This window comes from Eleutherodactylus coqui, chromosome 2 (assembly GCF_035609145.1).
Source record: "Eleutherodactylus coqui strain aEleCoq1 chromosome 2, aEleCoq1.hap1, whole genome shotgun sequence".
Classification (NCBI taxonomy): Eukaryota; Metazoa; Chordata; class Amphibia; order Anura; family Eleutherodactylidae; genus Eleutherodactylus; species Eleutherodactylus coqui.
In genome coordinates, this window is record NC_089838.1 from 201,943,554 (window position 1) to 201,967,438 (window position 23,885).

Sequence of the window (23,885 nt, forward strand, 5' to 3'; positions counted from 1 at the left end):
AACTTGAAGCTTCTGGGTCCCAATGCAAAACCTGTAACGGGGCCCCCAACTATAATGCTTTATTCATAGTACTGGGCTCCCTATATGGAGAAGAGAGGCCTTATGGGCCCCTAAGGCTCCTGGGCCCGGGTGCAACCGCATCCCCTGCATCCTCTATAGTCACGCCCCTGCTCACATGATTAAGCTTCATGTAATGTGCATAAAATCCTGACAATCGCTTTAAGAAACTGCAGCGTTGTAATACACTGCTCGAACTGAATTGAGTTGTAGTACTGCAGTTGTGAAGTATTAATTTTGCTTCTTGGAGAAATTGTTCATTGCCTATCCAGAAACATGCCCTCAATACTAATTCTATTCCAGTTCCATGGGAAGGGGATGACCTTTCTTATTATACATGTTTTTAATAAATCTGCTATAAGCGTTTTTACATACTCATTCAAAGCAGCTGACAATCATCTATTATTTCACTTTCTGTTCCATATTAAGCATAGTCTCCAGTACAAAGGTAAGATAAGAACTCCCACATTCCAGAACAATACCATTAAAATTAGCTCAGTAGACTAAACAATTGCAAAACAATACAATCAAGGGAAACACTCAGGCAGGGAAGTAGAGGTCCCAGGGGTCAAGGAAAGTGTAAAGTATAAATATGGAAGCATGGGCTAAAATGCTGCATGTGGGTTAACTCTTTAATGTAGATAAAAGTGTTTGCTCTGCTTTAAGCCATATGTTCATTGCACATTGAAAGGGAACCTTTTACCATAAGAATAAAATCAGTAGTAGATGTATATGTAGTTTTGTAGAACATTTAACTTTGTGATTGAAATCCCTGCTTATTCAATACCTCGTGTGATCTTGACTCTATACTCCTTTTAATACATCCCAGAATTGTGTTTGCCTTCTTTACTGCTGCATCACATTGTTGACTCATGTTCAGTCAATGATCTATTAGTATACCCAAGTCTTTTTCACATGTACTGCTGCATAGCCCAATTTCTCCCATTCTGTATGTGTTTTTTTCATTCTTGCCCAGATGTAAGACTGCATTTCTCCTTGTTAAATACCATTTTGTTAGTCGCCACCCACTGTTCAAGCTGCTTTTCTAGATCTTTTTGAATGCTCTCTCTCTTCTCTTGTGTTAGCTATCCCTCCTAGCTTTGTGTCGTCAGCAAATTTGAACAGTTTCCCCTCAATTTCCACCTCCAGATCATTTATAAAAATGTTGAACACCACTGGGCCCAGGACAGAGCTATGTGGTACTGCATTTGACACATTCTTGCCCTTGGATGTGCAGCCATTTATAACCAATCTTTGAGTACGATCACTCAGCTAGTTCTGAACCTATCTAACAGTTGCCTTGTTGATCCCATATTTGGTTATTTTTTCAATAAGGATGGTATTAGATACTTTGTCAAAAGCTTTACTAAAGTCAAGATATACCATATCTACTGCATTTTCCTGATCAACCCAGTTGGTGATTCTGTCATAAAAGTAAATTAGATTAGTCCAGGATGACTTGTTTGTTACAAACTTATGCCTGCTCTGGTTAATTACTCCATTTTTATCCAAGTACTTGCAGATATGCTGTTTAATAATTTGTTCAAAGATTTTTCCTGGTATAGAAGTCAGGCTCACAGGCCTGTAGTTTCCTGGGTCCACCTTCTTGCCTTTTTTGAAGATGGGAACAACATTTGCCCTTTTCCAATCTACTGGGACTTCTGTTCTCCAGGAATTTTTAAAGATTATGGCGAGTGGTTTAGTAATTAGTATTACCTCTGCTGCTTCCTTTAGTATCCTGAGATGTAATTCATCTGCATATGGGGACTCAAATTCATTTAGGTTAGCTATGTGTTCCCTCACCATCTCTCTATTTATAGATAGCCTACACTCTTTTATTCCCCCAAAAAGCACAGGGAAAATCAGTTATTTTCTGAGAGAAAACAGATATAATATAAGAATTTAAAAATTCAGCCTTCTCAACATCATTTTTAACCAATTCCCCATTTTCATTCTGTGAGCATCCTATAGCATTTTTGGCTTTTCTTTTGCTTTTAACATACTCCCCAAATCCTTTTTTATTGCTTTTAGACTCTGTTGCAAGCGTCAATTCATTCACACAAGCGCTGTTGGCACGCAGTATAGGCGCATTAAAAGATTGCGCCTATACTGCACTAAAGATCGTGTGAATGGGTGAATTGCAGCTATTTGAATTAGCCCCTTCACATCATCCGAAGTGCATGGTGCGTGCTTTCCAGGTCCCATAGGAGTCTATGGAAAGCATTCACCAAAGATAGGTCAGGTCCTTTCTTTGCGCACCATGGTGCTTAGATGCGATCTGCAGTCTCATGCCCAATCTTTGATAGGTGCGAGGATTTTGCACATCTAAAATTCATTCATCTGAATGGTTCTATAGGAAACCATTGGTTCTTATAGAAGCGCGTTCTAAAACTAAGTGGGAACAAGGCCTTAGTTTTAGCTTTTCTGACACTTGCCCTACAGTTTCTGCAAACTGCATTATATTCTTCTTTAGATATTTCACCCTCTCTCCATCTGATAAACATATTTTTCTTCCTTTTTAGCATGTGTGTATTGGAAGACTTTTTTGTATTGGGGCGAAATGGGAAAGACCCACATTTTGACCATTTTGAGGAGGTTTTACTTTTACGGTGTTCATGGTGCAGTAAAAATGACAGGTTGTCTTTATTCTGTGACTCAGTACAATTACAGCAATACCAAATTGATATTATTTATGCACATAGCAAGGCCTCATTCAGACGAGCGTGTTTATGTGCGTACATAGGTACGCACATAAAATGAGCCTATGTTGACCACCATAACTTTATTTTTACATTGACGGGGCTGTGTAAAATTATTTTTTGGGTGACCTGTAGTCTGTATTGCTAACATTTTGGGGAACATACGACTTTTTGGTCGCTTTTTATTGAATTTTTTTTCTTGGAGACGGAGTGACCAAAAAAGCACAATTTTTCCACTGCGTTTTTTTCTAATGAAGTTAATCATGCTGTCTTTATTTAAACCTTTATTAAATTGGACTTTTACAGATACAGCAATATTTTATTTTTTAATTTTTAGATGTGACTACCGTGAAAAGGTTTTCTCTTCAATTTTAATATTTTTTTAATTTTTGCCTACATAGTTTAATGCAATACCATGGTATTGCATTATACTGTATTTTAACAAGCTGCTTATTAAAAACATGCCACAAGATCCTCCTAAATAGGCAAACAATCATAGCAGCCCTGGGGGCCTTCAGAAGGCCCCAGGCTGCCATGACACCCGGATGGCACCCACATGATCTTATCGTGGTGAGGCTGTTCGAGACATTTAAATACCGATCTATTAGAATGTTTAAATGCCCCTGTCGTTGCTGTTGCGTGCAGGTGTCAGCTGTCAAAGATATCTGCCATGTATAGAACAGGTTTGGCTCCCGAGCCCACTCCATAAAAAGCATACGCTGTGGATGGTTACAGATGTCCTAACTGCTCAAGACATACATAGTTAAGACCTATATAGCCGTAAGTATGACTGGAAGGGGAAAATATACTGCTGGCAGATCTGACTGCATGGTCAATGTGTTAGGTTCCCTTTAAAGTTTTAATTTCCTGTTTCATAATCCTGTACTTGCCTGTGCCGGTGCCAATGTTTACATGGCACAGGTTCTTGCTGTGGGCTTTAGCATTGCACATCTCTATGTAATAACAGCTCCCCTTCTTATTCACCCCTCCTTGCACCTGCTGCTTCTGTGACAGCAGTGCTCACATTAGACTTGTCAAACATGCTCCCATTTTCCCAGCAATATATGCACAGCGCTAATTAACATAAATACATTTCTGGCAGAAAACACATACTTTGTTATCTTCTTAATGCACAACCTTATTATATAGAAGGCTAAGTAGTTAATATTCAGTTTGAATAAAGTAGAATCAAATATTTAACATGGTTAGCTGATATCCATGTACAGAAAATTACTGCTGTTTAATGGTTGGTGAGTCGTGTTCTCATAACCTATTTACATTGAAAGCAGGCGATATTCTTTAAGTTGCAGCCAATGAATTCTGCAAGAACCTGTGAGGCATGAGATATGTTGCACTTCATACATCAATGGTGTTGCTAATTAGTCAATATTATATGCAGAAAATGCCTATTTCCTCTAAATACATTTTCAGGAACCCTTCAGAAGTGCTCATAGTAGACTTTACTTAACCCTTCATTACATAAACCTGATCATGCAGTGTCCAGTAGGGGGATTAGGTGGAGAATGAAGCCTTGCAGACGGAGCGCCTGTGATCACCGCTAGTGCTGATATTGTAGTAGGCCTTTAAGAATGTTTTAACCCATTAAGGACCAAGTGCTGTAAATTTACGGCACTTGCTCCTGGGCTTTAATCCCAGCCGATAGTAAAAATACGGCAGGGGATTAAAGCCCCTGCTTCTGCAATCAACCAGAAGCAGGTCGGGTTGTCAGATGTTAGTCATAGATGAGAACCCTAAGGAGAAGGCAGGAGTGGTTTTGACCTCTTCTGCCTTCTCCTTTCCTAGTACACAGCGCTCAATGAGCTCCATGTACTAAAAAGTGAAAGTGGATTACCTGGCACAGCAGAGCTACAGGGTCCTAGAAGACCCTGATCAGCTGTGCCAGTGACTATTGTCACTGCATGAAAAATTGATTCTGCACTCCTTTCAGGGGCAGAGCATTAGATTCTTCAAATGAAGTTCAAGCACTTACGTCTGGGGGAGGTCCCCCCATGAAGACCCCCCTAATCCTGGACTGTAAGCATTTAAACCACAATTGCTGGTGTAGAAGAGTCCAGACCTCTTTAGGCTGGGTTCCCACACAGTGTATTCCTGGCGAAAGTCTCACGGTTTGGCTGCAGGGAAGAATTGCAAGATTTCCGCCCAGAAAGCGCTGCTTCAAAACCCGTGGCACTTAGCACGTTTTTCCATTGCGGCCGGTGCTCCCGTAGAGGAGAGTGCGGCCACAACGGAAAAAAAAAGAATGGACATGCTGCAGCCGGCGAATCAACACCAGCTTCTGCCAGCTTTGCCGTGACAGATTCCCCGTCCCGTGTGGACAAGATTTCTGAAAAATTTCATCCACATGGGCGTCTAATCCCGGGATTAGCGACCGCAAGCGGATTTGCTGCGGCGAAATTCCGGACGGAATTTCCGCAGCAAATCCACCCTGTATGAATCCAGCCTTATTTAACCAAAGCAATAAAAGAAAATACAAAAACAATCCAACCAACACATAACCTTTAGGTAGGGCACTGCCAGAAGTAACTGCTTAAACTTCATTTGAAGAATCTAATGCTCTGCCTTTGAAAGGAGCGCAGGATCAATTTTTCTATTCCATTTTCTTGTTACATTGTCCCGGGGTTATTTGGCATCTGGTGAAATATTCCTATAGCTCACCAGTATTCCCTTGGTTAAAGGGAGCGACTTGGTTGGAAGTTGGAGGGACGTTTCTTGGGGTGCAGCGGTCTGCTCCCAATGAGGGGCTAGACGGCGAGCACCAGGTGAGTCCCCTCCTCTCTAAAATATATGATATACCTTGAGCGCTGTTCTATTGTCACTGCAGCGGATATTTTTCCCTGTAACTGGGGCTCCTATGGATGCCTCAGCTACAGAGGAAAAGAGACAAATAAAAAAGCAAAACATGTGAATGTTCCCCAGAAGTCTTATATGACATCATGGGGGACATAGATAGTAAAAAAAATAATTACATAAATAAGTAAAACAAAATCACAGAATGGAAGAAAAATATATACATTAAAAAAATGACCTAAAACCGTCACCGTATGCTCCCTGTAATCCAAAGCCATACATATTATATATTAAAATGTCTAAAACAAAATGATGAACCCATTCCCATACTTTATTTTAGCGTAAATATACTACTTAAAAAAACAAACAAACTATAAATGTTAAAAAAAATCATTTTGTGTAGCCTTTTACCCCCAATAAATCTAAAAAACAGGAAAAAAAAAGTCAGTGAAAAAGATATAAAAAATAGCCCTATATGTCATGGAAAAAAAACGCAGCAAGAATAATTTTGGTACTTGAAGGAAAAAAATAGGGCAGTTAAGCCACCACATGGGTAAAATCCTTAAAAAGTATCTGGTCCCTAAGATACAAAACAGCCTGGTCTTTAAACGGGTTCTGTCAGCTAAAGAAAAAAAATGATACTCACCTGTGCCTTTCTGGAACATTCTCCAGGAACCTGCTGCTCTCCTGATGTCCATCCAGCAGCTTCTCTATCGCGGTGCAGAAGCTGGAAAAGTGCCAGCTTCCGCCACTGCTCCAACTACTGCGAAACACAAGTGATGCATCGCCCACTGATTGGCCTGGCTGGGTCTAACCTCTGAAGTCCTCGGAGAGTCGACGACGAGTGCACATGCGTTCCCCTTCCTGGTGTGCTTGCACACTCGCTGTTGACTCTCCGAGGACGTCAGAGGTTAGACACGGCCAGCTCGGCGTCACTGCGCAGGAGCCACTGGGAGATGACCCCTCACGCGACAGCTAAACAACGGAGGGAAGAAATAAAACGGGATTAGGTTTTTTTTAACTGTTTTCTTTCCACGGTTTAGATTGTACAGGGATGCAGGGCAGGATGCAGGTGAGTATAAATTTTTTTTATTTGGCTGACCGAACCCCTTTAAGGGGTTAAAAACACTTGCAATAGCCTGAATATTCCATATTCTACCTGGAAAAGAAGTACTTGGCCTCCCTTACCCTCACGGGAACTTTCCAACTGTGCCAAATGCCTTTCCAACTGTGTCACCCAACTGAGCATGATCACCTTAGGGTATGTTGACACATGGCAGATTTGGCTCAGAAAAAGCCTTCCGTACAAGTGAATGGTGTGGATTCTGTAGTACGCATCAGGATGTCTGCCAGGCCCATTCAGATAAATGGGACAATTGCAGAAATGTCTGCAAAAAATCTGGTGTTTGTGAATCTAGCCCTCTTATAGACAATTGCATTTTATGCTTTACAAACTAGGACTGCATCCTTTTCAGAGTCCCATGTACATTTGAAGTGTTATTTTATAGACTTGTTTGTTTAGGCTTACATTCATACAACAGTGTATACAATTAGAGATAATTGCTTCCTATTCCTCCTCCTACAGTGTTTTTTGATTATTTATTCCTTCCTTGAAGCTGTATTATCAGATGATTGTTCGTAGGTGAGAGTGTGAATAAACCATGTGCTGATTTGCAATTCTTTCAAAGCTTTTGTTATTTTTCCTGGCTGATTGCATAACATTACAGTACACTGCATATACAGTTGCAGAAAAAGTAAGTGAACTCTTTGGAATTACCTAGATTTCTACATTGACTACTAATGAAATGTGGTCAGATTGTTATCCAAGTCAGAATTAGGGTAGTTTCACACGAGTGATTGCGAAATTTCGCTGCAAGAAAATCATGGCAATACCACAATTTTGCTTTTTCTCGCAAAAACATAACTGCCGCTTGTGATTTTCTCACGCATTTTTCTTACGATTTTCTCATGAGAAACACACAATAGGACTTTCTAATGTTAAAAATGCATCAAATCGCATGAAAATCACAAGTTTATGCGTTGCGATGCGATAAAACAAAGGCTGCATTGGGAAACATGAAGCAATAAAAAAGAGCAAAACGCAGAAAAATAGGATGTGCCACAATTTTTTTTCTCACAACATTGCATTAGTAAAAACATCGCAAATGTGAAGGAAACCATTAAAAAGCATAGGTTTCATAACTCTGCTTTTTCATGCGCTCGTGTGATTTTATCGCCAATATGAAACCGGCCTTATAGAGAAATACAATCTAAATAAACTAATAACACAAGCAATTGTACTAATAACACAAACATCCACAGTACAAATACAAACAATCCTCTGTGTTAATGACTTCTCCAAGAACTAATTGGCAAAATATGTTTCGATTAATGAGATGAGATTGAAAGTATGGGTTTCACAGATGTTTTGCCTATTAAATAAAAACACACAAAAACTGGTTACTGACAAATCTATTTTTCTCAAAACAATGTTGGTTAGTGGGAAGCATACCTTGATGTAAACAACTTTTTAAAAGACCTCAAAAGACTTCTTACAAAGATGCATGAAGCTAGAAAAAGCTACAAAAGCATTGATAAAGACTTGTTTGTGCATCAATCTACTTTTAGGAAATTATCCACAAGTGGGGAAAATGCAGGACTGTTGCAACTCTCTTTATCAGTGGGCTTTCTGTTAAGCTCACTACAAGAGCAGAATGGCTAATTCTGAAAGAGGTGAGAAAGAACCCAAGATTAACCGCAAAAAAACCTACAGAAGACTCTACACGCTGTAAAAACCTCTGTTCATGTGTTCAGTATTGGACAAACACTGACTAGAATGGTGTTCATGTAAGGTCATCCCGAGGAAAGCCACTGCTATCTATGAAACACATTGCGTCCCATCTCAAATTTGCCTGAGAAGAGCTGGATGTTCCACACTGCTTCTGGAAAAATGTTGTGTGGACAGAAGAGACAAAAGTGAAGTGAATAGACAAAAGGGGAGTTTTTTTTAGCACAGATGTACAACGCTATGTTTTTAGGAAAAAGAACTTTTCATGCCAACACCAAAACGTAATTCCAAGTGAAGTCAGGTGGTGGGAGCATCATGGTTGGGGTTGCTTTACTGCCTATTGGCCTGGACATCGTGTGATCATTGAGGAAACAATGAATTATAAGTTATATAGAAATTTTTACAGAAGAATGTAAGGGCAACTGTCCATGACCTTAAGCTGAATAGATGTTGGGTGATGTAATAAGACAATGACCCAAAGCACACAAGTCAGGCTAAGGGATTATTCATACAGTGAGAATCTCGCACCGTTTTTTTTGGGGGGGGGGAAAGAAATGCTGGACAGAATAGCAGAAGCCAGATGGACGCCATTATTGTCAATGGAGCAGGAGAATGAAAATCCAAACAGAGCCCTTAATGTTGGTGTGAAGCAATAAGGAAATATGAAAGGCACTACGAGCAGTGCAGTTTTTTGTGCATTTTTTTCTCATTTTTAGTTTTCTGCAAAACGCAGCATGCTCTAGGTATGGCTTTTTTAATAGGTTTCTTTGTTGAAAAAAAAGGCCTAAAAAAAATGAAAAAAACTGCCTGTACAAAAATTTTCACTCTTTTAGTGGCAAGTTTGTGGTCTTGTAAAAAATGCCATAAAATTCATACACTTCCTGCAAGAATTTGCTTGGGCTTTTTATCTTTTAAAAATTTTAAAAATGCCTGTAAGCTAATAACAAGGTGGTATCGATGCCCTTCACTACTACATCGTATATATCCATCTATCTCGCTAAGCTGCTGGAGATGTAGCTCGGGCACTGGAACCATGCTGCATGTGTGGTGGGACTGTCCTTCACTTAGACCATTCTGAAACAGTGTTCTCCACCTACACAAAAGTTACCAGATGATCTATTACAGCATCCCCTCAAATTGCCCTGCTCTTCACCCTCCCAAGATCTATCTTGTCAATAAAGAAGGATCTCTTACGCCGTTTCCTAACCACAGCAAGTGCTGTCATCTCCAGACATTGGAAGATTCCACAAACACAGGAATTGAATGAGATCGTGTCAAGGGCGGAGATGCTGTCTGGGGATTCAGACTTCCTGGAGATATTTACAGCAATCTGGAGCCCGTGGCTAGAGTTTCAAAACGTCTCTGTTATTCAGGCCTTATTAACCCACTAGTGATACCTCAGAGCACTCCCCCAATTTACTCCTTAATCCTTCCTTCCTTTTTCCTTTCCCTTTTCCTTTCCCTTTCCTTTTCCCTTTCCCTTCTCTTTCCTTTACCCTTCTCCTTCCTTTCCCCCTCCCCTTTCTTCCCCCCCTCTCTCTCTCCATGGAGCTCTTGGGGCTCCGCCCGAGCCATGGTGGCGAACCCATGGCACGCGTACGGGCGTGGGCACACAGAGCCCTCTCTGCTGGCACATGTGCCGATGGCCGTTCACCACGGCCTGGGTGCCGCAGCTCCCTGCTAGTAATCACGCAGTAACGCTGACCCTGGTGCACACTCTGACGTCAGTTTGCACCTAGGATCCTCCTCCCCTGAGTCCTCTCCTCCTTAGGTCGGCAGGAGAGGACAAGGGAGAAAACGTTCCGGGCTCACATGCTGCTGTCAGTGTGCACCCAGAATCAGCGCTGAGAAGAGGAGGAGTGGCACTGATTACAAGGAGAGGGGAAGTATATGGGTTAGAGGGCTATAATTACTGGGGCTTCCTACTGTGGGCTGAATATTACTGGGGCTATTGTGGTGTTAATATTACTGGGGCTACCTACTGTGGGGTTAATATTACTGGGGCTACCTACTGTGGGGTTAATATTACTACTGGGGCTACTGTGGGGTTAATATTATTACTGGGGCCTCTTTTTTGTTAATATTATTACTGGGGCTACTGTGGGGTTAATATTATTACTGGGGCCACTGTGGGGGGTCACTATTACTACTGGGGCCAATGTAGAGCATGCTATTACTACTGGGGCTCCAATAGGGGTCACTATTACTACTGGGGCCACATTAGGGTCGCTATTACTACACGGGGCCAATATAGGGGACACTGCTGCTACCAGGGCCACAAATATAGGGGCTCACTATTACTACACAGGATGGATTTGCTGCAGAATTTTCAGTAGCTGTAGCAGCAAAGTGGAGGAGATTTTCAAAATCCCATCCACTTGCTGTGGAAAAAATCTGCACAAAACCTGTGCTAATATTGACATGTGGTGTGATTTAATTCCACAGTATGTTAATTTTAAATATAATGTATATCAATAGTCCATCCAGTGCTTACTCCCTGTTTTCCTTTTTTGTTTTAAACAGCCCTGTCTTTTTTATGACGGAGGTAAAAATCATATGTCGTGATAAGCCACGCCCCTAACCCTTCCCTTGACCACACTCTCTGTCCAGCTTTTGCTTCAAAAAGGCCTCCATGGCTGAAAACATTTGGGAACCACTGTATTAGACAATGTACAAGCTTAAATTGTTGACCTCATAAGTCCTAGGGATTTATCCCCTTCCTATAACAATACCGTGTGAAAGATGACTAATCATAAAATCAAAGGGAACAATGTTCTGGTTAAATGTTTCATACAATTTATATTGTCCTGCGAGACCTACTCGCTACTGTTTATTTTATGTTATTATATACGCAAACTTTAGTAAAAAGTGATTTAAACATAAAAATGCCTGTAAAAAGTCATATCTAGAGCTTCCTGTGCTTTGATAAAGATACCAAAAGTCAGTAAAAAATTGACACATAAAAACTTACACTGTTTATAGTGCCTTTGATGTTTTGCTATTGCGTTACAGCAAACATCTAGAACAGGGCTTAAAATACCAGGAATAACTATGAAAAATGCATTTAAAAAAGTAAAGTGCTATGTGTGATGCCACCCAAAAAATTCTAGCAAAAAAAAAAACCATACAAAATTTAAAATTCTTTTTTAAAGCCAAAAATAAAAACAATAACAAAACCAGCACAGACATGATGTGTGTGAGGCAGCAAACTCAGCAGTGCAGTGCAGGCATTCAGTTGACACTGGTCCTGATACATGTATTCTTTAGTTAGGCTAGCTTCACCATGGCGAGCGTGATATCGGGCCGTGAATCTCGCCACCATATTGCACTCCTCACCATGTAAATTCCCCGAGGATGCGAGGCATTTTCATGTCAAAAAAGCCTTGCATAACTTTGGGGAAGAAGAGATCCTCCATCATGGCTGTCAGCTGCGGTGGAGGGTCGCAGAGTTTCTCCCATTTTTTTCAATGGACGATGCAATGTGAGATCACGCAGGGAGATAAAACATGCCGTGATTCGTTTCCTGCATCGCGGTGCCATGTGAGAAAACTTCGCTCATGTGTATGACCCTATTCAGAAGAAGAGGGTTCATATTTGTGTGAGATTTGTGCCTACCGCAACGCACAAATTACGTGTGATTTCCTTGCCAGTGTGAAGCCAGCCTAAGGGCGCCCACCCACTGGCGATTTTTTTCCCTGCGAAATTCGCAGGTTTTTTTTCTCTGCAGGGGTCTATGGGACTTGTAATGTTAAAATCGCGATTTCGCGGTAAATTGCGATTTTGCGCGATCGCGATTTTAACATTACAAGTCCCATAGACCCCTGCAGAGAAAAAAATGCTGCGAATTTCGCAGGGAAAAAAAATCGCCAGTGGGTGGGCGCCCTTACACAGATAATTGTGGTCCCATCACAAGTGCCTGGTTTTACCCAAAAGCTTGAGTTTTTTATCAAATGATTTTGCTATGTAGTGAGTGTTACTGCCGGGAAAACTTTTGTCTTGGATTCCGAACATCCTGATGCCAATTTAAAGTGGAAAAAAATTGCTTGAAAGTCATTGTTTGTGATTGAAAATGCTCACAACTGATTGTCACGACTTCCCATGTAATCATATATGGTGGTTTTCATGTCATTTTCATTTTATTAATCTACAACTTGGTTTTCTCTCCGTTTTTTGTTTTCTGTTTTTTCCATCTCTCAATTTATTTATAGGGGAATCTAAAGAAATTCATGGAGTACATTCAGCTTCAGAATATTGAGAAGGTGACCAGGCTGCTTGAGAGGGGTCTGGATCCCAACTACCAGGACCCAGATACAGGGGGTAAGAGACTGTGAAATGTCTAGAAATAATATTAGAAGCTCTACCCTTAACGGTGGATTCTTATAGTCAGCAAATATTTACAGTTATCCAGCCTTTTCAAAATTGACAGCCTATCCTTAGGATAGGCCTTCAATAGCAGATTGGTGGGAGTCCAAATCCCAGCGCTCCCGCTGATCAGCTGTCTGAAGGGGCCATGGTGCTTGCGTGAGCACAGCAGCCTCGTTAATGTTTGCATTAATTTCAGTCTGGTCGTATTTATAAAAGCCATACATTTTATTGCAAAGTAGTACAGTGTTGTCCTGTTCATGTGATAGATGTGGTGTTGAGAGTCGGACCCCCTCCAATGTTATATGGCCTGTCCTAAGTATAGGCTATGATTTGGAAAAAGATGGATAGCCCCTTTAACTATTTTTGTAATACACTGTGATAAATGGGTGAAATTCATGGCATTTTAATGAAAATTTTACAACAGAAAAAGGCATTCTACAGCTTTTTGAGGATTGCCACAGGTTCTTAATGGGATTGATATCGGGGGAATTTCCTTGCAATGAACCCAAAATATCAATGTTTTGTTCACTGAGCCACTTAGGCATCATGTTCACACAGGCGGATCGGATTCCGCATGCGGGAGCCCGCAGCGAAATCTGACCCTGCCCGCAGCCGAGGACCCTGCGGATCTTCTACTTAACCCGTCCAGGTCTGCTATCTTCTTCATTGCGGATGTGTGCATAAGTGCCGATGCATTGCCACACATGCGCAGTGGAGTTTTTATTCCTTAAACTCCTGCTATCTTGCAGAATCTGCAGCCGGGTCGCGGATACGACGGGTGCGATTAACTTTGATTTTAACTTTGATGGAAGCCGTCTGCACTGAAATGGAGCATACTGCAATTTTTTTTTTAGAACCAAAAGATCCACAAATCATCCACATTTGTGGATGCCCATGTATCCCTATGGGCGGCTTGATTTGCGGATCTTCCACGTGGGTACCACAAATCTAGCTCGCCCATGGAAATTGGGCCTTAGTTATCACTTTTGCCATTTGAGATGGGACTCTTTCATACTGGAAAAATATTGTTCATTACCAAATTGCTCCTAGAGAAGTTGTTCTTGGAGGATGTTTAGATACCATTCTTTATTCAAGGCCCTGTTCTTAGGCAAAATTATGCCACCAAAATGTGCTTAAACACGTGTTAACAGGCCCTTAATAGACATGCTGTGGATTTAAAATCTAATCGTTGTGCGATGTAAGCAGCATTCAGGGTATTTGCACAAAGATGACTTCACATCACTTTCCAAAGTAAAAAATCATTTCTTTTATTCCATTTCTTTGCTAAAAAACGCCTGCAACGTTTCGACTGCAACCTTCAGTCTTTTTCAAGCCAGTATACAGCATGCAGCAATGCATGCCATATATAGTATACACTAATCTAAAAGCCACCAATCACCAACACCAACATATACATATAAAAAGAACAGATGCTATAATAGGTTGGCTGACTTACCCACATGCTGTGAACACCAATTACCTCGTCTGGTATAGAAGCTGTTGGGAGCACAAGATGCACTGTAATCCCGCGAGATCCGCCATCTTTACTCAGACAGATGATGTCAGAGAATACAACTGCGCATGTGCGAATTTTCAGCCGAAAAATACCATAATCCCGCGAGACCGGCCACCGGTAATACACCTAATGACTTCAATGCGCTCCAATGCGCATGTGCGAGACTTCCTGTGCGAAAAGTCGCTGCTTACATCGCACGACGATTAAATTTATACTGTTTGGGTCGTTTGGTCCGGATCCGGGTAAGCTGGCAAATTGATGCATAATTTCCCACCTCACGTTTGAGGTTGAATGTGTGCGGCACCCATACTATTGAATATTGACTGTGGATTTAAAATCTGCAATATTTTTGAAAAACACTGGAGATTACTTGCAACAATTTTTCGCTCCATTTGAAGGAAATTTTTTAAATCCCCTCCATATGGCTTGTACTGTAAATGCTGCAGAACTTCTGTAGCGATCCTGCCAGCTGAGATTCTGTAGCATTCCGGGCCTGCGTGAAGTAGGCTTAAGCCTTTTCTCACACAGGCGTTTTTTTTTACAGCGTTTAGCGCGTGTTTTTCACGTAAGCTAAAAACATTGTACTTAGCCATTCATTTTAATGGGACCTCTCAGACAAGTGTTTTAGTGCAGCGTTTTTAGCGCTCGCTAAATCTTACGCTGTATGTTCGATTTTTCAGCGTTTCAGCGGGTTTTTAACGCCCTGAATCACCCATTTAAATGATTGAGGTGCGAGAAAAACTCTGTAAAATGCTGTGAAAATGCAGTTTACTATGTTTTGCAGCGCTTTTAATGCAGGCAAACATGCCCCCCAAAAAATAGGAAAATGCTGGTCTGCATGCAGTAAAATGCTGCGTTAAAAAAAATGCAGCATTTTTACAAACACTTGTACGAGAGAGGCCTTAAGGCCTCCTGTCCACGGGCGCACACGGTTTCCCAGTGAAGAATCCCGCAGCGGATTCCAGCCGTGCCTGCAGACATGAGGCCAATAAATACATTTACTCACCTGTCCGGACGCAGCATGGGTCTCCTCCGTCGCGGCCAGATCTTCTTTCTTCTACATGGCGGATGCACTTGGACGCCGGCGGCGTGCTGTGCGCATGTGCGGTGCTTTGTTTTTTTTCCCTTTAAATGTCCTGATTTCCTGCCTGCTGAAAGAGCTGATTGTGATTGGCTGAGGCACTCAGCCAATCACAGGCAGCTCTCGACAAATGAATGACAGGTTTTGTTTTTCACACTACTTTTACTAGATTTTCAGGGAAGGGCTTATATTTAAAGCCCTTCCCTGAAATCCATTGACGGGGTGCCAGCAGCAGGATCCTCTACTGCAGCTGTCATGTGTGACAGCTGCGGTAGGGAATTGAAGAATTCCTCTGCTGCATCTGTCACAGATGTGGCAGATGTAGCAGCAGGGAATTCTTTTTCCTAGCATGGATGAAGGAAACATGCGGCAGATGTGTTCTTCATCCCCGCGGGGGACTCGGCAGCAGCGGATAGGTAAATTTTTTTTTTTTTAACACTAAAATCCTTGTTTTTCAGGGAAGGGCTTATATGTAAAGCCCTTCCATGAAAAACAATGCAGGGGTGCCGGCAGACCATTGTTTTCAATGGAGCCACCGGCAGCAGCCGCAGCTCCATTGAAGACAATGGAGAGGGTGACATTTTCTCGAGCACTGCAGTGGTGCTCGCTCGAGTAACGAGTACTTTCGAGTATGCTAATGCTCGAACAAGCATCAAGCTTGGACAAGCGTGCTCGATCATCTCTAAACATTACATATGTGCAGTTTCAGTATCATGCGATAAATAGAAGTGGGTCAGGGGAAATCTTTAATCAACGCTCCCTCGTACACGTGGTGTTAAAAAAAAACACTTTTTGAAAATTGCATGCAGCTTTTTTTTATATTTAAGGTCCAATGTCCACGGGCAAAATAGAATTAAGAAATCCGCGCCCATAGGGAATCATTAGACACCTGCGGATGTCATTTTTCCCTGGCGTACAGATCGACCGTGCGGGAAAGCACCTACAGCATGCTCTGTTTTGTGTGGTTTTTCAGCACGGACGACTCCTGCGGCGTCCACTGAAGCCTATGGAAGCCGTCCGGTGCTGCGGCGCACCGCAGCTGTATTTGTGCTGTGCCGCTGGACCGCTGGAAAGCAGGGGTTAAAAAAAAAAGTGTACGGTGCATGCACACGGCACGTTGCCAGTGTGCCGAGCACATCGGTCGGGCCGAAGAAAGAAGATCTGGCCCTACGGAGGGCAGATCCGCAGCGTCCGGAGAGGTAAGTATATCTCATTTTCTGGCCTCATGTCTGCAGGAAAGGAGTGACCTGCCGCGGAATTCTGTATGGAGAATCCGTGCGGGCCCGAATTTCACCGTGGACATGAAGCCTAATTGTGGTGGAAAACAGCAACCAAAAAACGCCAAGTGTGAACAAGAACACTACCTTAGCAGAAAAGCATCAGAGCTTAACATCAGCAATCTTGTATTTTTTACTGTTTACTGTATGCTGTTGCACTTTTTATTACTGCAAAACAAATGCATGTTTGTAACATGAAAGTCCCGGACAGATGTATCCGATTATTCGACACACTGCTGTATGCATCTATTTCCATTAGCAAAGACAATACAGAGCACAGAAATGTTGAGTTCTTGCTTTGATACTACATGCTGTGTCCATTGTTGCTTATAAACTCTAGTTCTCTGCTTGTTGTTGTTTTCTCCTACTCATGTCATGCTTTAATCCATAACTCATTAGCATGTCACCAGCGTTGTGCTGTCATTTCAATTTACAGTGAATTTCTATACCTGTCTGAGCAGCCTTTATCCAGTTTTGCACATTTAAATCTGTATCGTAGTGAATCTGTTAGATGTCTGTGATGCTTTGATCATTTGCTGTTCAGAACGTTTGTTTTACTCCATTTATGTTTTCACTAATAGATTAGTATTTCCAAAAATATTGTCTTAAGTCTTAATTCATTCGCTATTTAATGGCTATGGACACCCTAGTTGACTTTTTTTTAATCATGTCATTTTGCATTAAAAAAATTACTTTTATAATTGGAATAAATTACAAAATTGTAATAGTTTTCCTCCTGTGCTTGCAGTGTATAGCCACACACTACAAGTTGGGGGAACTCATTGTCTGCCAATATGTATCAATCACAGTGATGGGGGTGGGTTAATGTGCAGGTTACATTGGAGAAGGTGGGAATATATTACAAGATGTTTACAACCGGTAAGGATGGGGGATCTTGGAGCCGTGAAAGCTGAATGTTTTGTATTATAATTGATGATTTTTAGTGCAAAATGTACCACACAAGTCCGGACAACATGCACTATTCTCTGCTTGTAATTACAAATGTTGGCCGCTGGGACCCGGTCCTTGTCCGCAATGTGAGCTGGGTCTCGTTTTGGAACACTATTGATTTTTTTCTTGACTGCTCTCTCTGTCGCCGCTGACACTACTTGTAGACCCACTTCAGCCACCAGATCTCTGGCAGCAGTAACGGCAGAGGGAGCGAAGAAGAAAATCAATAGTGCTCCTGGATGCAGCACATCTCCCCTCTTCTCTGCTGTGACCTGAACATCTCTCCCTTGTCTTTAGCTGAAAAATTTGATTGATGGATTGCAAGAAAATGAGTCCTCCAGCTTGCAGTGTATAGCTTTTCACTGCAAATGCAGGAGACAAACAGAAATTTTAATTCATTCAAATTTCTAAAATTACTTTTGAGTATAAAAGCATTGATAATAAATGTATGAAAATGTCCATAGCCTTTAAGCCTCTGTGCATTCCAAAATTATTTCTCACAAAGCGCAAATCTCTATTGAATCTCATGGTCTTCATTCTTTGAAACATTCTGCATGTTCTATACATCACTGATTTAAAGGCAATGATGTTGACTCAAATTTTCTGATGCCTATCTCCTCCTCACAGAGTGTCCTCTCACCCTTGCTGCGCAGCTAGATGGAGGAGCCGAACTAGTTAAGGTTCTCAGGAGCGGTGGTGCACATCTTGACTTTAGAACACGTGAGGGGCTAACGGCTCTGCACAAAGCGGTGCGATTCCGCAATCATGCCGTATTAATGGTAAGCTGAGCTTGCAATATTTTTTACTCTTCTCACAGATTATTATAATTTGTGCTAGTTCTTAAAACGTGGATCAGAAGTATTGATCTTTTTCATGGACAATTGTTCATATTTCTATGACTTTTTGCTTATTTTCTGTTTTACATTGGAGCCTACAAACACTACATAGATATGTCTAATACCGAGTCTATTAGAGCACTTTCAGAATTTTTTTCACTGTACTGCTCATGAGCCAAAATACTCAAAATAATGTCATGGAAAAAAAGTATTTACATATATGGTCCAAATAAGTTAGTAAAGAATGCTGTTATTAACTCGATTAATCTAATTGCTAACTGTCCTCTTTTTTTTACAATTGACATACAAACCTTTTCTTACTGGACAATCAGACCCTTTTGGATTTAGGTGCTTCTCCAGACTATAAGGACAGCCGTGGCTTAACCCCACTCTATCACAGCGCAATGGTAGGGGGAGACCCATACTGTTGTGAGCTATTGCTCCGGGACTACGCTAGTCTTGGCTGTGAAGATGAAAATGGATGGCAGGAGATTCACCAGGTGAGAGACAGTATATTATTTTAGGACTAAAGAATATAATATAACTGCTGAACAGTGTTGCACCCTTTAAAGTGTACCTATCGTTATACTTTTGAAGGCAAAGTAGCACCTTCCTCACCTTTCAGCTGCCTGTAGTTCTCCTCTTCCTGCCTGCAAGTTCACTGTAAATGTTCAAAAAACCTACTGAGTTTTCTGAAAAATCAATCTGGAGCAAACAAGAAATACACTTTGTCCAAAAAAATCAAGCACCTAGAAGGAATTGTGGTTTTGCTGTAAAACTCAGCATACAGTTACATCTCAGGCATATATGCAAATGATTTGAGGTGTGGCGTGATTGGATGAACGGTATTGTCACCTCAGGCCCTAAAAGTGTTTCCTCTCTTGGCCTATAAAAAGGCTCTCAGAGACTACTTGTGTGTAGTGGACCTCATTTTCCACTTCTGTGGCGCTTGTAGACCACTAAACATGGCTATACAACTCAATCAAAGAGATTTTGCCCAATTAACAGAGTTTGAGAGAAGGAGCATTATTGGAATGCAAGATGCCTGCCACCTGGGTCGTTCTAACCAGACTGTTAGGAATTGTTGGGACAAGTGGATATGTGAGGGCCCGCACAGAAGGTAACCGGGCTCAGGATGCCCTCAACAGACCACAAGTAGAGAGGATTATCTGATCATCTGGCAAACACAAGCAACTCCAACTGCTTTGTTGTCTACCATCCAAAGACAGGTGGCACCATTGTTACACCCCTGTGTCTGTCAGAACCATTTCCAGAAGTTTTGCTGAAGGACATTTGGTCTCACAGCGCCCATTAAATGTACTGCCTTTGACACCCATCCACCCTTGCCTCTGTTTTCAATGGTGTTGTGAACGACAAAAATAGACTGCTACGTAGTGGAACTGGGTTGTCTTCACCAACGAATCCGGGTGTAGTTTGGGCACTGATGATGGCCGTGTTTGCCTGGAGACCTAGGGATGAGCGCCTCAATCCTGCCTTTGCTGAGGAGCGGCACACTGCCCCCAATGCTGGTGTGATGGTCTGGAGGGCCTTCTCATAGAACAGTCAGTCCCCCCTAATAGTGGTATCAGGGACAATACAATACGTACAGGACATCCTGCAGCCACATGTGTTGCTCTCATGGCGGCTTCTAAAAGGCATTTCCCAGCAGGATTATGCTCAGCTGCACACAGCAAGGGTGTCACAGGAGCCTTCACAACATTGTCACACTCCTGTGGCTGCCCGGCCGGCAGATTTATCATCAATAGAACATGTATGGGACCATCTAGGATGCCAGCTTTGACAGCCTACAGGTTTGCATGATCTAGAGACTAAGTTACAACAAATGTGGAGTGATATGCCGCAGGATACCATACAGAACCTGTATGCCTCCATGCCCACTCCTATCACATCTTGTATCCAAGCTAAAGATGGTACAACAGGGTACTAGAGCCTCCATGCCCGCCCGTATCACATCTTTTATCCAAGATAGAGGGGGTACAACAGGGTACTGGAGCCTCCCTTCAAGGGGTCAGTTTTCTGCAATTTATTATCTTTTTGCTCTGATATTGAAATCCCTTACTTATATCAACGTTACAATCACATATAAAGTTTCTTTCGATTCCGACAACTTCTTCTAGCTGTTTGATTTTTTTGACAATGAGTGAATATACAGGGAGGAGGGGGATGCTGCTGCAGCTTATCACACAATGTTCCAGTATAATGGGGCAAGGAGGAAAGGGAAGATGGAACTCGGGGGAAGACAGCACAATTATGCAACATGAGGAAGACCCACTTGCTCAGAAGGTATGGAGAGAGAACTTTTATATTCACAGAAACTAGCAGAGGGGATAAAAAAGGAACCAAAATAGAGGCAACATTTCTGGCTGCACTAAACCTAATTTATATCTACAGCTGCCCTGGGAGTGATTGTAATTTTCTTTTTTGTAACGATAGGTACTCTTTAAAGACTGCTGTTAGGTTGTGATCATCATACCATAAATTACATCCTGGGTGGGATCTTGGCTGTATGACAGGTCTGATGTTCTATGATAATCTTTTCCTATATATCTCTGCTTGTTGTCTTATTAGATTTCATTTTTAATTGTCTTAAAACTGTCATTGTGTCATTGCTTATTTTACTTCCAATCTTTGCTTCTTAAAGGGGTTGTCTCGCGGCAAACATCAAAATTTTACATTAGCCCATTCCCCCGGTCACCCCCCTGGCATAAAATAGCATTTTAAAGCGGTTTTTAAAATTCTTCTCCCAAGATGGCCGCCGGTCCTTTCCCAGGGATGCACTGCGGTTTTCTCCCATGGTGCACCGCGGGTCTTCTCCCATGGTGCACCATGGGCTCTGTGCGTTCCATTGCCGATTCCAGCCTCCTGATTGGCTGGAATCGGCACACGTGACGGAGCGGAGCTACGCGACGACGCGTAGAAGGGGGCGGTGCCAGAACGCCACTCGTGCCCAGACCGTCCAGAAGGGAGAAGACCCTTCTGCGCAAGTGCGTCTAAAAAAGCAAGAAGACCCCGAAATTAGACAGAGCCATGGAGACGGGGACGCCAGCAACGGAGCAGGTAAGTGAATAACTTCTGTATGGCTCATATTTAATGCACGATGTATATTACAAAGTGCATTAATATGGCTATACAGAAGTGTATAACCCCACTTGCTTTCGTGAGACAACCCCTTTAAGTTCTTTGTACTTACTGTGGTTTCATCCCTTGGCCATTTGGACTGTCTAGAGTGTCTCACATCTGTGGTTTGCTGTACTTGTTTGGCTTTGTCTTTCTTTCCTTCTGTATATACTGTCTGTACTTGCTGGGCATCTTTTAAATAAGTCCCTAATTTTGAATCTTCACTTTCAAATCTGATTTTCTTGTAACTTCTTCCCGTTTCTCAGGCATGTAGGTATGGACATGTTCAGCATCTGGAGCACCTTCTCTTTTATGGAGCTGATATGAGATCACAGAATGCATCGGGGAACAGTGCTCTGCACCTTTGTGCTCTCTACAACCAGGTGATTGAAGTTTCCAGTTCTACTCTCATTCTTATGCTAACTTGTGACAGATGAAAAAAGAAAATAAAGCTTGGTTTAGACACAACGATTATCATCGTTGACCGCCTTTGAGCGATAATCTTTGTGTGCCTTCACAGCGCAAGGTGATCGCTCAAACGTTGAGCGATCACTTTGCGCTCCGAGCGGGGGATGCAGAAGACTAGCGGGACCGCTTGTCTTCTGCATCCAGCTGTTCTCTGCTTGGAGCGCTCGGCTGTTATACAGTCGAGCGCTCCCATCGGGGTATGAAGAACAGAGCTGGACCGCTGTATTCTTCATACCCCGCCTGTGTTCAATGAGCGGGATACAGCTGAAACAATAGTATCAGCTGTATCCCGCTGTAAATTCCTGCTAAGGCTGATCGTTGTCTTTCAACATGCTGAAAGACAAGGATGAGCGACAGGGTAACGAAGACTGCACGATGTCAGTGCAGTTAGACCCAATGATTATCGCTCAAAAGATGGCTTTTGAGCGAATTTTGAGTGATAATCGTTGTGTCTAAATGGGCCTTAAGTACTTATACCATTTGATAGTATTTATCGTTAGGGGCATTGTCTATTGTATTCGAGGGGCTCACTACAATGATGGCACATCCCAACTCAGGCTGTTTTTGAGAAATTTGCAGTCAAAAGTTCTTTTGAAATAAGTATTCATGTAGTGCGTGTATCTGAAGGAACTTTTTTATTCTTAACAATATATCTGAAAATCTTGCTTCAAATTAGCGTTAGGCCTTATTCAGATGACCGTATATATGCAGGTATTTAGCTTCATCCAAAAACGGGCAAAAATCGTGACCATCTCAAGCATTGGATTTCAATGTATTCATTCAGATGAGCGATTTTTAGCTGCGCTGGCAAAAATAGCACATCAATGACTGTTTTCGGTCGCTGATTTTATATTCTGCGTCCAAAGATAGGTCTTGCCCTATCTTTTGCTGAGATACACTGGAAACTTCCATATACTCTTAAAGGAGCTGAAAAAAGGGGAGGGGGAGGGAGTTTAGCTGCATCCAGCGCTGGGAAAAGAAGACAATATACACATGCGTTTTTTCTTTCACAGCGATACTGCAAGATGGGAAAAGTGCAGCATGTCTTATTTTTTTTTTTGCAATCAGGCCGAAAATTCGCCTATTATTTGCTAGGGGCAAGTTAATAATTGCTTTGCACTCACATCACATATAGATGTGAGTTTCTGGCCAAATGTGAAGAGTTTTTAAAAATGTTCCTATTAGAAACATATTTGATTTTCAAGCTTGTGAAAAACATGCGTGAAAATCGCATGTTCAGCAATGAGTCGCCATTTTCTCACAAATCACAGTGAAAATCTCATTATTACAAGCGCAATATCGGGCCGAGTTTCCCACACACACCTGTGTAAAAGCAGCTTTACTGTACGTGAAGTTAAGCTTTTTTCATATAATAGACATTATGTATTGTAAGCTTGTTACCCATCAACCATTTCTGCTTCGTCTGCTTCATTCTTGTTCTCAGATATGCCATGATTTCTGTAATAATCATGATAGATTGGAGGAATGAAAGGTAACAGTTTTATAAGGTCATTATACTTGGTTTTCTTGATGCTGTCGGGTACCCACAGGGGTATTTGGCGTTGAGCGTGATTCTGGTCCCTGTGTTTGCGATTCACTTTCTGCCAAGCACTAGCGGTGGGGTGATAGTTGTATTTAAACTGAATGATTTCCGACTCTGGTTTGGTAATGTGGATAGGTGTTACATCACCAGGGCTTACTGTTGAGCCGTTTGTAGCCTTCTTTGTATTGACGAGAGCTTTTGTATTGGCAAGAAGTCACCCTGTATAAAGACGAGCTTGTGGCAGAATTGCCATATCCCAAACAACTGTTTCGGGATGCATTAATAGATGCCGTAGAGTACATGGCCAATGAAATCTCACTCGGGGTTATAAAAACTTGAATTCATACTGCAAAAAATA

The 23,885-nt window shown here is 41.9% G+C and overlaps 1 protein-coding gene across 4 annotated transcripts in view; it reads left to right on the forward strand.

The window, feature by feature from the left end:
- Window positions 1-23,885, forward strand: part of SHANK3 (SH3 and multiple ankyrin repeat domains 3) — a 412,785-nt gene that overhangs the window by 188,732 nt on the left and 200,168 nt on the right. For all 4 annotated transcript variants that reach the window (XM_066592225.1, XM_066592227.1, XM_066592226.1 and 1 more), the window contains 4 exons: window positions 12,561-12,669; window positions 18,170-18,321; window positions 18,711-18,878; window positions 21,783-21,899. In XM_066592225.1, the coding sequence (XP_066448322.1) occupies window positions 12,561-12,669; window positions 18,170-18,321; window positions 18,711-18,878; window positions 21,783-21,899 (546 nt within the window). The remainder of the gene's footprint in view (window positions 1-12,560; window positions 12,670-18,169; window positions 18,322-18,710; window positions 18,879-21,782; window positions 21,900-23,885) is intronic.